Source organism: Mesoplodon mirus (assembly GCF_964341445.2).
Source record: "Mesoplodon mirus genome assembly, chromosome: 8".
NCBI lineage: Eukaryota > Metazoa > Chordata > Mammalia > Artiodactyla > Ziphiidae > Mesoplodon > Mesoplodon mirus.
The window spans coordinates 48,024,511-48,040,886 of NC_138984.1; the positions used below are offsets into that span (position 1 = coordinate 48,024,511).

The following is a 16,376-nucleotide window of genomic DNA, read 5'->3' on the forward strand; positions in this document are numbered from 1 at the left end:
CTGGCCCCATGATTCAAGGTTCTCTCAGATGGGGAGTACAGCCACTATTCTTTTTTAACTTCCCATACAAAGGTGCAGTGCTCTTCTTCACAGTGTGGTTCGCCAAACAGACTGTGCTTTGCCAAAGGAAGAAACAGTTTAACACATAAAATGATCCAGAGGCAACCTTTAGTAGTAGGGAGGATGAGGCTGGACCCACCTACAAGAGTAGGCACCTGAAATGCCTGGTGGGATGAGTAAGTGCAGATCCCCTGAAAGATAACTAAATTCTTTCAAGATCAGGAACAAGATGCAGGGACAAAAGACCATCGTTTTATAAGCAAGACCAAATCAAACAACCTGACCAATCCTGCAAAAGAAAAATAAGTCCTGAGGCATCACCTAAAGTACAACTTCTCACTGATCTCTCTCCTCCATGCAATGCAAGTAAATATCAACAGAAATGATACAATATCCCTAAATCACTTAAGAAAGGATAAAACACATTTGCACGAGAATACTTTCAAAATTTGGAGATATTTCAAAAAGCTGTAAAGGAAATACAGAAAAGACAGGATAAAATATTAAAAGTATACAATGATGTATGGGTGGATGTAAAATAATATACTTTTTTTCTTAAGTAGGAATAGAGGACTACCAAATGAAAGTGATTTTAATTCAGGGTACACTAACATTTAGATGGATTGTTAGACGTATTAGGTTGGAGAGGAGGTGGTTAGGGGAGTAGCTTGGACCCCGAGATGATTGTATTCCATATTTGGATACTTTCTTAGTCCCAGGTAGGTTAAAAAGGACTACCCTGACAGCTTTTTCTATTAAACCTGAGAAGAATCTTTCAGAAAGTCACTTAAACTTGGATTCAGATTTCCTTTGACTTTAAAAAATGTTTCTGATTATAAACGGGATGTATATCCACTCTGGAAAAGTTGAGAAATACAGAAAAGGAAAGAAGAAAATGATGGTCATCACAATACCACCACAGAGACAACCACTATTAGTATTTCAGTATAGCTCTTCCTGGATTTTTCCTGTGATTTTTTTTTTTAAAAAGAGGGAGTATGATATTGTATACAGAACATTTTCACCCTGCTTTTTCACTTAAAATAATATTGTAAGCATTTCTGTCCCTCAATAGAAACTTTCATAACATTTTCAAGGTCACATATTTCTTAAAGTATCAAGATTCACTTAACCACTACACTGTACAATACTGTATATTTAGATTGTTTCCATTTTTACTATTAGAAAATAATATTTGACTCAACATCCTTGTGCACAGATATCTGTCCACTTTATTTGTATATTTGTTTTTAGGATAGATTCCCACCAGTCAATGATGATGAAGACTTCGAAGACACTGACACACACATTTCAAAGTTGTTATCCAGATAACACTGCCGACTTCTCCCACCAGCAGTGTTTGAGGATGGCCATCTTGCCCAGCTTGTCAATATTGAGTATGTTCACTTTTCAAAAATGTTTCTAAAGTGAAAAAGTCTAAGAAATGTGTATTTGGGGGGCATACTTAGATTATTAGGAAGGTAAGATATTTTACCATATTTACTAATCATTTGTATTTCCTGTTTTGAAAACTAAGTCATGATTTTATCCATTTACCTTATTTAGGCAGGGCCTTGGTTTTTTTTACTGATGTGTATGAATTCTTAACACATTAAGGATATCATTCCTTATTATTTCATTTTTTTTTTTTTTACTACTTTTTAAAATTACGGGAAAATCTACCTTTTATGACATCTTTCATTGCTTTTCAGTTTAAAAAGACCATCCAAGGGCTTCCCTGGTGGCGCAGTGGTTGAGAGTCCGCCTGCTGATGCAGGGAATGCGGGTTCGTGCCCCGGTCCGGGAACATCCCACATGCCATGGAGCGGCTGGGCCCGTGAGCCATGGCCGCTGAGCCTGCGCCTCTGGAGCCTGTGCTCCGCAACGGGAGAGGTCACAACAATGAGAGGCCCATGTACCGCAAAAAATAAAAATAAAAATAAAATAAATTAAAAAACCATCCTAAAAAATAAGATAGTTTATTAAATTTAATATAATTTAATTTTCCATATTTTAACTTTTTGAGCAATATATTTTGGAATATGGATTCAAATTAATGTACTCCAAATAGTTAACCAAAGTATCCCAATATTACTTATTGAATATTCAGCTTTTTCCTCAAAGATTTATGATTCCTATCATAGATTATATTTTTTATGCCTACTAGTATCTGATTTGTACCATAATACAAATCATAGTACAATATCACTTAATTCTGTAGCTATATATTTTAGTTATCTGGAATGGTAAATTGCCTCTAGTAAATCGTCTTTTAAAACAAGATTTCAGGTATTTTGACACATCTGTTCTTTAAGGGTTATTTTGCCAAGTGTTTTGTTAATGAATTAAATCTATAAATTAATCTGGGAAGAATTCAAATCTTTACAATATTCAAGCTAAGAAAAAATATTTTTCCAGTTTCTGGTGTTTTAGTTGATTTGTTTTTTTTTTGTTTTTTTTTTTAGGTCTATCAGTAATATTTGGTAGTTTTATTTTCCCTCCCCACAGTTACTTCACTTTTTTTTTTTTTTGTAGGTTTCCCTGCATATTTTGTTTGTTCTTGTTGTTCTGAGAGGGATTTCTTTTCATTATTTTTCCTAATTGGTTATTACTTCTGGTATATAAGAGCATGTATTGATTTGTAGCAATACTAATTTGTAGTTTTCCAGGGATATGATCATAACCAGAAAAAATGGTTTTGATTCTTCCTTCCTAATAGTTATCCCCTTTTTTTATCTGTTAATATCTTTTTGCTCTGATAATAACTTCTACTACAGTGTAAAATAATATAGACATCTGTGTTTAGTTTCTTATTTTAGTAGGATCACCTCTAATATTTTACAGTTAAGTATGATTTTGAGATACCTAAGGATATCTTTGTGGTCCTAGTTTTTAAAGAGTGTGTTCTTGGTTAGGAATGAATGGTGAACTTATAAAATGCATTTCAGGCAACATTTCAGGCAATTGTTGATATTATCACATATTAGTTCTAATTTGTTCTACTAATATGATACATAAAATTAATGAAGTTTGACATCCTTATAGTCCTACAAAGAAGAAAAATCCTACTTGGTCTTGACAGTATCTTATATTTAAATAATGGTGAAATTCTTTTCTGTATTGTTTAGGAATTTTGCATTTAGAGTTATAAGTATGACTGGTCAATAAAGAGGTGTGTGTATATGAGAGAGAGTATGCACACATGAGGGCATTTAATTTTGTATTACCTTTGTTAGGTCTCAGAATCAAGGCTGTACTGATTTGGTAAAATGATCTGGGGCACTTTTCCTTATAGCCTTTGAAGTTATTTTTACCCAGAACATTTTACCCATGGTTATTAATCTACCTCATCTAAAATCAATATACCATTTATATTATCACAAAATTGTTTGTTTTATTGGATTTTTAAGATTATTGCCAAATTTTTTGATAATTTTTATGATTTTTAAAGCTTTTATGTATTTTTATCTTTTATTTCCCTCATTTTTGTTTAAATTAGCTAGATGTGTGTATAATTTACTTCAAAGAACTAACACTTTGTCAATTATTTCTTTATATTTTTCTAATATATGCCAATCTACTTCAATCTTTTTATTTCCTTTTTTCCATTTTAGTTGGTTTCTTCTTTCATTATTTTTCTCACTTTTGTTGAATGAATAGCTGTACTTAATTTCTGTCTTTAAAAAATTTAAAGCATTTAAGACCATGAATTCACCTCAAATACATCCCTATCTGGATTTTCCAGTCATTTTATTACAGTTTTATTCACATGAGTCTTATCAAATTATCTAATTCATTTTTCATTTTCTTTCTCATTCTAAATCTAAATAGTTCAAGAATTCAAATGTTTCCAATACGAAACTAAATAAAATATCTAAAACCTAACAAGAACCACCACAATAAAAAATAAAATTTTTAGAAAGATTGATTACCTAATGTATCAGCCTTCCAGTCAATCAGACTTGTATTCTGGTACCTTGTATGGCCAATTTTCCCAGTATTCAATTAGTTATAATAACTCCTACCAATTTTTTTACAGCTTTATTGAGATATAATTTGACATCTAACATCATGTAAGTTTAAGGTGTACAATGTGATGATTTGATATATGTTTATATTGTGAAATGATTGCCACAATAATTAATAATTCTTTCTCCAGTATGCCTCTTGTACTCTCATCTCTCCTTTCCATTTCCTTTCTTACATGAGGCTACTGTCCACCAGCACAACCACAGCTTCATAGCCAGGCTCCCTGAATCCATTTTAGCCCTGCTGTTGCCCTGTTCTTTATACACTGTAAATTCAGTTTCTAAACAACTTACTTTCATGAGCTCAAGAATCTACAAGAACTGCTTTATTATTCGTCACGTAAACCTAAACTGTTCATCTTATCTTTTGAGACTGTCCTTTAATTATCTGGCCCTTTACTTTATTTTGGCCTATCCTGCTTCTAACTAATTCTTTGGGCATGCCACACCCCTCTCTGCCACCTGCAGACAAGCTTTGTGCCAGAGCAGAGCTGTAGCTCGGGATTCCTTCAAGCTTCTGTAGAAGGAAAAAGACCTTCATGTTTTCTTCAAACTGGCATGCCTTTCTAACCTCCTTATATTGGCTTCACATAGTCTCATTTTTGGTTTATCAGAACAAGAGAAAAAAATCATTTGCATTTAGTGAAGGCAAAACATTGTTTAACTGCTTACTTGGCATTCTTCCAGTCTTCCAAGGCAGAGGTGTCAACACATAGCCATCTTTGTAAGCAATAATGGTTAGGCTGAGTCCTAACTTGTAGGGTACTCTTATCAACACTGCTCCATTGTTTCTAGTTACTGTGGAATTTGTCTTCGTGTAGTTTACAAACACTTCTACAACTGCTTGACTCAGGTACTGACGACTGATGATGTCATTCACCTGGACTTTCAGCATAAATACAGACACTGGAAGAGAAAAAGAAAATCGCAGCACGTTATATCCTAGAAAACATGTCACTATACTTTAAAATGTCATTTAAGACACCTGAACCAACAGTACAAAACTGTTGAAAAATTTAGGAAATACATACACATGGATGGATAGAAAGAGGTGTTAAACATTCCAACAAATTCATTATTCTTCCTAAAACTGAATAAATTTGAATTTATTATTAATACGGCACAGTATTATCACTCCATTTTCTCTGCCATTTAGAAGGAGAAGAAGGGAGAACAGTGAATAATGGAAAGAGTTTCTGGCTTTAGGAAAATAATTTTTACTTTATGTTACTAATTTCTAATATTATCAAGTTATATAGATTTAATACTAATTTAAAATGCAGTCAAAGGTCTTAGAATAAAATGCCATCTCACCAAACCCATTAGTGCACGGCTAGCTCCTTTATTTTGTTCTGTTGTCTGGAAAGCAGGGGATGTGTTTTAGTTCCAAATTACAAAATATCAAAACAAAATCTCAGATGGACCTAGAAAATATTATGCTTAGTGAAATAAGTCAGAAAGATAAATACTACGATGTCACTTATATGTGGAATCTAAAAAATAACACTAATGTATATGCAAAACAAACACATTCACAGACACAGAAAATAAACTTAAGGTAATCAAAAGGGAGAGGGAAGGGGGAGGGACAAATTAGGGGTATAGGATTAACAGATACAAACTACTATCTATAAAATAGATAAGCAACAAGAAGGTATTGTATAGCATAAGGAATTATAGCCGTTACTTTGTAATAACCTATAATGGAACATAATCTGCAAAAATACTGAATCACTATGCTGTATACCTGAAACTAATATTGTAGATCAACTATACTTAAGTTAAAAAAAAAAAACTTTTTCTAAAATATAAAAAAACATTATCCATTAAATATACAGACACAACATGTGAAAATAATAAAGTCAAGAAAATAAGAACTAAAGCTTTTTCTACTTAAACCTCCAGCCTTATAGATCTTGACAATGTGTTCATGCATTTACCAATGATAATGTCTGGCTACAAAAGAACTTTTACCATCATGGAAATGCCTTTGCAAAGCCTGTATCATAACACCTTTGCTAAAGATGTCTTATCTTCTACCATAAATGCGCTCTGCAGCCAGTCAAGGTCCATCTCTGCCATTCCCTAGACATGTGACTTTGGGTGAGTTACTCACCTCTCGGTCCATTTGCTCATCTGTAAAATCAGGAGATAGCAACTATTTTGAGCTAATAAAATAAAGTAATGCAAATAATGTGCTCAGTACAGTCTTTGGTTATCAAATCTAATGTTAGTATCGTTATTTATAACAAAAATTATTACTTCACAACTGGAGACCACTTCATAAACATGAGTACATCAATAAGAAACATCTCATAAGGATTAATTATGCTGCTATGCATTTGTGTAAACAAACCCATTTTTTTAAAAGAATTTTTAGCAAGAACATCACGTCAGGTAAAAAATCCTAGTCAACAATGATTGAGTTGCAATATTGCTACAAAACTGTTGTCACACCTTATCTATTTTTTGTTAAGATAAGCTAGACTTTAAATTGCTTTTGACCATACAAAGACCTTTTAAGTACAAATAGAACCACTGTAAATGCCTAGTCCTAGGAAAGGTACCATTCAACAAGTTATAAAATAGTCCTGATCCTTTTAAGAATCTAAAAATGAGGTTAAATGTTATCCAAACACAATTCTTTACATATTCAGACACAAACATATTTTTTGTATATTTCCTCATACATGATAATAATTAACTCTAATAAGAACTAAAATGTGTTGGTGGTTAGTGAACCAGGCACTGCATTAATTTTTAAGTTCATCATTCCATTTTCTCTTCAAAACACCCCCATTAGATAGATACGATTGTCTTCATTTCATATATTGGTAACTGCAGGTTAGCACGGTTTGTAAGTCGGCCATGGAGGAAACCAGACACAAACTTGCCACAGTCTCTCCTCAAAGCTTGTGCTCTTATTGCATTACAACTGCCTGATTATACCCTTAAAAGCTACTCTAGTCCCACTTTAGAGCATGGAAATGGGAAGAACTGGGGGGAAAAATGACTCCTGTAGAGTCACACCTTAAAATGAGGTTCCATTAGTATATCTGAAAAATGGTTAATTTCCAAAACAACTTTGTATATATTCAAATGTAAATATGGAGAATAGATGAATAGGCAAAATATAGATAACTGATGTTCATCCACACCTCTACTTTCTCGGCATTTTTAATAATAAAAAGCCTTTGTGGGAGGTTAAATTATTTGTGAGCAGTCATTACTATCATTACTTTTAATAGAAAAATTCAGGAGCATCTGGTACTAAAAGGTCAACTAAGCCTTGGGCCGTAACTCCAAGCTTTCCTCAAATTATTTAACTACCTCCCCATCATATAAATTCACGCTAAAATAAATCATGTTGCTAACAATTTAAAATCAAAATATGAAAAAGGGCTAGGAATAAATACATGTTCCTGTTGCCAAGCCTTGTGTGTATATTATCAAAAAAATCTCAATATACCTTTGTAAAATATAACATCAAGTTCATTTTGCTGATGAAGTGAGATTTCAAACATTCAGGCAGCTATGCTAACTGCCCCAAATCTCACAGTCATTAAGAAGCTGTGTCAATACAGCAGAAGCTAACACAATATTGTAAAGCAATTATACTCCAATAAAGATGTTAAAAGAAAAAAATAAAAAGAAGCTGTGTCAGCCTTCAAGTGTCCCCCCCATGAATGACTCCAAAGCCATCTTTACATCATGTTATAGTGAGTCCTGGGGTCACGTTACTCAAGTTAATTCAAGAAATGTATGATTGCAATCATCACTGAGAACTTAAATTCTTATACAACATCAATTAAAAAGAAAAAAAGTAATCATACATACATGCTGATGTCAAACCATGGCTTCAAATTCAAATGGGAAATACAACTCTTAGGCAAAAAAGTAAAAGGTTGCCATATGTAAATAGAGCATGGTGGGCTTCTAAACCAATGTCCTTGAATAGATCCACCTAGTACAAAACACTAGTTATGTGTAAAGGACAAGTAGCTGCTGCTCAATTCAAAATAATTCCCCCAGTCACTTGCCCCTAATCCCCTAGACAACATTTATTGAGCCACTGGCATAAAGCATCTAACTAATGCAGGCCAGACAGTCGGTCAGGCCCTCAAAATGTGAATAAAGATACACAGAGGCTAACAGTTGCTGGAGCTGAATCATCTGAGAGAGTCTATGAACTCCTACTCTCTGTGATTTCCAGTGTTTTCATGTCCCTCTCCTTCCAGAAACTGGGTTGTACTGTCCCTCTTGCTGATCTGTGAGCTATATCAAAATCCCTCCCCCGAATCTTGTAGCCAGAGTTGGGTTCTGTTGCTTGCTTCTAAAGCAAGTACCTTAAATGACATGGGATACAACTGTAAATATATGATATTTTATTTAATAGGCTACCCTATCTTTTATAAGAGAAGGCAAAGGAGGGAAGGCTAATGTACCAAAAATATGAGAAACTACATAAGAGGGAGGCTGCACATAACTAGAAGATAAGAGAATTAACATTCCCTATTAAAATTTGGTAATGGATCTTATTCAAATCAAATGTACCTACAATGGTTCCTTCAACAGCATTTTCAGGAATGGGACTCAACAGGGAATTTTTATTAATTTGTTTGCTCCAAAGATTTCAGAAATTCTCAGAGCCTTTGGATTTATAGACAAAGTCCAATGTGTAGTAAGATCTTAAGCTAAACTCATTTAAAAAAAACCCTGCATATTCCATATGTTTCATCTTTGTAAAAGTACAGTTGCCAAAATAAGACACCCTAAAACCTCCTGGCATTCTGAAGCTGGGTTTGATTCATAAAATGTTTTCTAATCCAGAATGGACCATTTTTTTCCACATGTACTAATAATGCTAATGTAATAAATTTGATGAGAAAATGAGTATCAAATTCAGAAAAAACAATTTGCAAAGGTCAAATCTTGGCTATCAAACTCATAGCCTCTCTGTCTGTGGAGATGCCCTATATCTGTACCTTAGATTGCCTAACAGACTTAAGACATACTGTAGGCCTGACCAGCACTGTCCTCTCTAGCTCAAATGGGAAAAACTAGTTATTTATTTAATACACACACATTCACACACACACCCTGCTCCCTCAGGCCCAGTTCTAGAAACTTTACACATGTTGTCCAATTACATCCTAATACAAACCTGCAAGATTTCCCCCTTTTAAGGCAAGGAAATCGAGGTTAAAGTTGAGCAGCTAATAAATTACAGGCAGGATTATTAACAGGTTCATTTTACTCCAAGTTCCATGTGTTTTACTCCACATTCTTTCTCATTGAAAAGCCTTAGGAATTTGGTTTCCATCATATTCACTAGCTCACTTATTTCCTCCCAACCGATGAAGAGAAGGAAGTGCTCATTTGCTGATTCTCTGAGCTGCTCATCCCCTCTCTCAGCCTGGTTTTTCTGGCCTCGACATAAGCAGCAAAAATAGCATTAAAAAAAAAAAAAAAAAAAACCCGAAAAACAAAATCTTGGCTGAAAGCCTGGTACAGCAATTAAAGAGGCACAAACAACTCTTTTTCCTTCAAATAAAAAGTTATAAAGAATTACCTGCCATTGACTTAAACAGGATGCCTCTGACTTCTGTGATGTCAAGTTTGACCAGGCAAACAGCACTGGCAGCCAGAAATAATATATATCCATAATAATCCCCCTCACTAGCTCTCTTCTCCAACAAAAATACTCTGGCATTTAGACTGGGCAGATTGTGTGATTAAATATATGATTTTCAACCAGAGGTGGGGGGAGGTGCTTTTGTCTCCATAATCTACCTACTCTTCTCCATTGTATTTCTCAGCTTTCCATGCCCATATTATTTTCTCTGTCATGTAATTATAATCATTATGTCTTGCCCACATAATTTTCTTTTCAGTATGTCACCATTGGTTTAAAAATGGTTCAATATCAAATGATTTCAACTGCACCCTAAGAAAACATATAATTTAATGTTGAGAGAAACAAGGAAAAATAAAATACACACCCATGAGCAAGGTCTGAGGTTGCTGGCAAAGATTTAACTATTTAGCACATGATTAGAAGCATTAAGTAATGAGAATCACTAAAAGTCAAAAGACAACTGAATAGGTATAAAGAAATGTTCTTGAAAAAGCATATTAGAATCAACACTGTATTACGGTTTTGCTACAGGATATAGATAGGTAAATCAAAGTCCAGAATAGCTATTTATTTGACGACATCTGGAGTGGGGTGGGCTGAGAAATTACAACCCCACTTCTTTTCAAGAGAATCTGACATCATCTTATTATGATGTTACTATAATGTAGGTTACAACTATACCCATGGAGAAACTTTTTCAGATTTCTCCAGTACAAAAACTAGCCTACTTTTCAATTATGTTTCAAGCGTCTACAATAATTTAATATAAAACTTTCTTCCTCTCTAGGAATATAGTGCTAAAATATACTAGGTAGATAAAGTTTTTATAAACAGATCACAGATAATAATAAAATATTTTAACAATGAAAATTTTAAAACTTTGAGGTTTATGCATTCTAAGTGAGAGCTATAAAAAATAAAGAACACAAAAGTATAGTGAAATTAAATAATTAGTTGGAAACAATTAGAAATGTTTACCTACATTGATTCATTCAACAAATATTTATTGACTGCCTGACTTTGGCCAGATCAGCACTAGCTAGGTAATGGGGCTGCAAACATTAATAGGATACATTCTTATCTTGAGGAAGATTCTACGGAAACGTGAAAAAACAGTACTGCCGAATTATCTGATATTACTATAGAGGAAGTTTTAAAAAGGCAATATTGAAACCAAGAACAACTTTCTACAGTACCTAATACAATCTTCTATGAAATTATGTAGAAATTCAGAATCAACATGTGTAACTATTCCTATAAGTATCAGTCTCAAAGAGAAATGCCTGCACTCCCATGTTCACTGCAGCATCATTCCCAACAGCCAAGATATGGAAACAACCTAAATGTCCATCAGCAGATGAACAGATAAAGAAAACTGGTATATACATGCAATGAGATATTATTCAGCCTTTAAAAAAAAGGAAATCCTGCCACTTGCAACAACATGGATGGAGCTGGAGGACATTATGCTAAGTGGAATAAGCCAGACACAGGAAGAAGATAATGTATGATCTCACTTATATGTGGAAACTAAATAGTCAAACTCATAATTGCCAGGGGCTGAGAGGAGGGGGAAATGGGGAGGTGATGGTCAAAGGGTGTGAAGTCTTAGTTATGCAAGATAAATAATACTAGAGATTTAGTATACAGCACAGTGCCTATTGCTAACAGTACTGTACTATATATTTAACATTTCCTAAGAGGATTGATCTTACTTTAAGTGTTCTTACCACAAAATAATAATAATAATAGGGGCGGGAAGAAACTTTGGGAAGTGATGGATATGTCTAAGGTTTTTGTTTTTTTTTTAATTATTAATTAATTTATTTATTTTTGCTGTGTTGGGTCTTGGTTTCTGTGCAAGGGCTTTCTCTAGTTGCGGCGAGTGGGGGCCACTCTTCATCACGGTGCACAGGCCTCTCACTATTGCGGCCTCTCTTGTTGTGGAGCACAGGCTTCAGAGGCGCAGGCTCAGTAGTTGTGGCTCACGGGCCTAGTTGCTCCGTGGCATGTGGGATCCTCCCAGACCAGGGCTCGAACCCGTGTCCCCTGCATTAGCAGGCAGATTCTCAACCACTGCGCCACCAGGGAAGCCCCATGTCTAAGGTTTTGATGGTAGATATGTTTTCACAGGTGTATAGTTATCCCCAAACTCATTAAGTTACATACATTAAATATCTACAGCCTTTACATGTCAATCATGCCTCAATAAAATGGTTTTTAAAAAATGTGGATCTCATATCTATTTTGGAATCAGTTCACATTATCATTTTTTGAACAGGAAAACTGTGGACATTTTGAGCTCAGATCTCCAAAGGACCTACCCGTTCATTCTCTCCTGTTTTCCATGATCTGACTTTTTGGTCTATTCCAGTGGAGACTTTATGGTGAGAACCCAAAAGATGTTATGACTCAAATCAAACTTTACTGGGGGCATTCAGAGGCCTAGAGTTTGTTCTCCACCCACATTTTCATACAAAATATTCAGTCAGAGAAATCTTGGTATAGAGCTAGCTATACAGATATCTTAGGATGTAAATAGAAAAAATCTGCTTCCACATTTAAATGTTAAGGTATTTAAAGCCTTTAGTAGAGACATCATCATGGTTTCACTAAAGAGAGTTTCAGTTAATTCCCAAGTCTTTAGCCTAGCATTCAAAAGCTGACATCTGGCCACCACCTTCCACCTTATTTCCCACTAACCACTCTTTTACGGGGATTAGCAAACTACAGCCTGAAGGCCAACTCTGACCTGCAGCCTGTTTTTGTAAATAAAGTTTTATTGGAACACTGCCAATATACTCATTTATGGATTACCTATGGCTGCTTTTGCTTCAACAGCACAGGCCATATGGTCTACGAAGAAATTATTTGCTCTCTGGCACTTTACAGAAAAAGTTTGCAGAAATCTGCTCTATATCATCACATGAATGGGTCACTAGTCACTATCCAAGACCAACCCACTCTCCTGCTATATCATTCCTTTACTCTATCTGAAAAAAAATCTTAATTTTAATCTCTACCCATCAAAAACCCTAATCTATCCTTCAAAGTTTAGGTCAAACGATACTCTTCAAATAAATGTGGCCTTATCCCAGTTAGATGGGCTCTTTTCCTCTGTACTGACTCGTCTGATAGCACATAGTATATTATGGTGTATGTTTTACTTTCTGTGCATTTGTCTTCTCTGTGAGAACCATCTCCTTGACAGCCAATACTGTTTCAAACTCAGCCTTGTGTTTTGCCAGAGTTTAGCATGTAGATTCTAGATGAATGCAACAGGGGTGGGGAGGAAGGGAGGGAAGATGAGAGGAGCAGGAAAAAGAGAAGAAATGAAGGAAGAGAGGAAGAGACGATCAGAAGTGACCACGAACTGGGGAAAGAATGATAACTGTAGGATTTCTATAGAAGCCACTTGAAATTACAGCCAGCTTTCCAGCCCCAGTATTTGGTGAAATTTTGAGCTTAATCCCACAGTTGCCAATGAGAAATATTTTACATTATTACAATAATCACAAAAACAAATATTAAGATTCCTTTTCCTTTTGGAAATTAATACGACTTTTCCTTCTTTCTAAGAATATTTAACTTGGAAATTTTGACTAGAGAACAAAACTAGAGTAGCAAAACTTGCTAAATAAATATAATGCAATTGTATTACATCAAAGATTACCTTTACTTTCACTATTACAAAACAATACCAACAAAGTAGTTTTAAAATTCTTTCTCCCGGGTACCAGCACAATTTCCCTATTTAATTGGAAGGAGGGGCGAAAGTTTAGGAAAGAGTGAGGACGACAAAGGGGCTTAAAGAAAGGAACATACACACTCTGTAAAGCAGGGCGGAAAGAAAGGGCTTCAACAGTTTAATCTTTACAGAATTTCAAATATGTACACACAGCCTCCTTCTTTTAAAGGAACAAAAGGGAGCTGAATTAAAGAAAAAGTTCAATAAATTAGAAAAGCCTCCTTTTCATTGCTTAAGCATCAGATTGGATCCAAAATTCTTACTGGCTGTGGAGTTTAAGAGAAAAAAATCTGTGCCTGTTTGAAGCAAAAACAAATTTATTGCACTAATGTTCATTACAGAGAAAATGTCCAATCTAAGAAGAAATTACAGAGATAGAATAAGGACAGGATCTCCAAAGGTGAAAAATGTTATAGACTAAGTAAAATGCACATTTTCTCCATTAGGATCAGAATCTTAAATGAGTGTGATTCACCAAAACTAATGAAATGAATGACATAAAAGAGTCCTTATAACTTAAGAACAAGCACATTGCAGATGACTGAATAGGGAACAAATGAGGAAGTGAACCATTAGTACTTGGACTCAGTTCCTTCTTGCCTACCAAAAGGGCCCCTTCCCTCAGTAGAAATAAATCAGTCTGATAAATAAACAAATCAAAATCCTAAAACATATTGCCCAAGCTCACTCCACAGGCATTTCTCATCCTAACTTTCACCTTGTCTTCTCAATTTTTCATCATTATCATGAATAATCACAATTATTCATTCACTCACAAATTTCACCCAACATGCATTAATTACGTACACTATATACGAAGGTGCTAAGTATGGAGTGACGGAAGAACGGACAGCCCAGTGGCATCACAGATGAAAAGACTGAGAGAAAAAAGTGAGATTTCTTTTCCTGAGAAAAATCAGCAAAAAAAAATTTAAAGACTGAGGAAAGAACAGTGAGGTTAAACAGAGTATGTGAAGTCTCCACCAAAAACAGAAATGATTGAGCTAAGAAAACGTGAGAGGCAGACATTCCACCTTATAGTGACTTACCCAGCAAGCGTATGCTGACTGACATCATCCCCTTCCCTCAAGAAGGTCCTTGCCTGAGATGATGTGTCCCACGGAGTCTGTGAGACTAATCCCCCCGACTCCATCCTCACTCCTCTGATCCACATCAGCCCCTTGCACTTCCTTGAGCCAGGCAAGTGCCCACCTTTGGGTCTTTGCACAGGCTGTTCCTTCTGCCTAGAGTTCTCTCTCCCACCCCCCACCCCCTCCCACATATCCAAATGGCTTACTCTCACCTCCTTAAAGTCTGTGTCAAAATTATACTTCTCATGAGTCCTACCCTCCCAGTCCTTCTTGCTCTATGTCTCAGGGGTCCCAAGACCACTTTCTCGTTCAGTGATTCGGCAGAAGGCAAAAGGTACCACTTACTGGCAGGTCATACTCACAACTAAGATTTGTAACAGCAAAAGGATAAAGAGTAAAAAACAACATGAAAAATAAACGCATCAGCCAAGCCCAGAAAGGTCCACTTAATAACTGCAAGGGAGGGTGCAAATGTGTGATATGAGGTAGATAAGTCTTGCAGTGGAGGGAGGGGAAAGGAGATAATGTGTAAGCAACCATTTCTGTGCAGAGACCATTCACAAGTTATGTACTTTAAGCAAAGTACAGATTCTTTGATTCTTTACCAGTTCTTCTTTCAATAACTTCTTCAACAGATATGTTCACTCTCGTGATGTTGAGAAAGAACTTTAAAAAACAAGATTAGGGCAACCATTGTGGCTTTTCCTTAGAAGAGCAATTAAATGAAGATTAAGTTCTACCAATTATTACCCCATTCTAAATAATTAATTGGAAAAATCTCTGTAGCAGATCATCAAGGAGCCAAAATTGAAGTTGACAATAAAAATGGAAACAAGTAATATGGGTGAAAACAAGAGACTTCTATAAGGGAAAAAAAACCCATTTGGGAAAATAATTAAAGAATTTAAAAATATAAAGTTGCTACAAAATCTATTTCACACAGACTTAGGTTTCTTAATAAAACGCTATTTAAAAGGAGCAGTCCATTAGGAATCTGTGAGTGGTAAATGTGTTTCCCTTAGGTATTTCAAATATATTAACGATAGTATATAGGAGAGAAGACCTTTAGAGAACCAACAATCAATGAATATTCCCTCTCGTGAATGTAACAATGGAAATCAGGTTAGATGTGTTAGCTGGTGTACGATACCCGCTTGGGGATGAATTAAGTATGAACTCTTTGAACTGAACACAGAGTACTCTAGCCTTCTTTGCAACTTAATGACTCAATTTCCTTAAGTATCCCTAATTTAGTAAAATTGATGAATGAAGTCTGGAAAGGACTATGTCATCCAGGCCAAAAGGAGAATCAAGCTATTGCTATTTATATAATTAATATCCTGAAAAAGATTTAGCTTACCAAACTAAAAATGTCTCCCTCAAATTATCCCCCCAGAATATTCCCCACCAAGTTCCCAGAAAGGATGTAATACTCCAAAGAGCAAATAATTGTAAAGTGTGATTATTATTTTGGGCTGCACAACTCCAAGCCAGGGGACCTGGCATAAGAGAGAATTCATTCCTGGAGCCCATGTTAGCACGTTTCTCCAGAATGGGCTTTAAGGTAGGGTCATGGTCCATCCCAACTGGAATGGCCAGCACCCTCCACCTCCTGCCAAGAGAACAGTCAAGCACTACTGCCCAAAGACCACCATCTCTAAGCCCGACGCAACAGGACAGACAGCCTATTCCTCTCTGTCCTGCAGCAGGGAAGTTTTCTTTACCATTGTTTGTGAGATCGTTCAATTTCAAAAACATGATAGAATCAAAGAATATGATCCTATAAAGTACTTATTAGTACAGTGCCTTGA

General features: G+C 35.4%; 1 protein-coding gene across 1 annotated transcript in view; it reads right to left on the reverse strand.

The window, feature by feature from the left end:
• Positions 1 to 16,376, reverse strand: part of FAM171B (family with sequence similarity 171 member B) — a 71,544-nt gene that overhangs the window by 23,354 nt on the left and 31,814 nt on the right. The window contains exon 2 of the mRNA XM_082630248.1: positions 4,761 to 4,994. Coding sequence (XP_082486374.1) covers positions 4,761 to 4,994 — 234 coding nt within the window. The remainder of the gene's footprint in view (positions 1 to 4,760; positions 4,995 to 16,376) is intronic.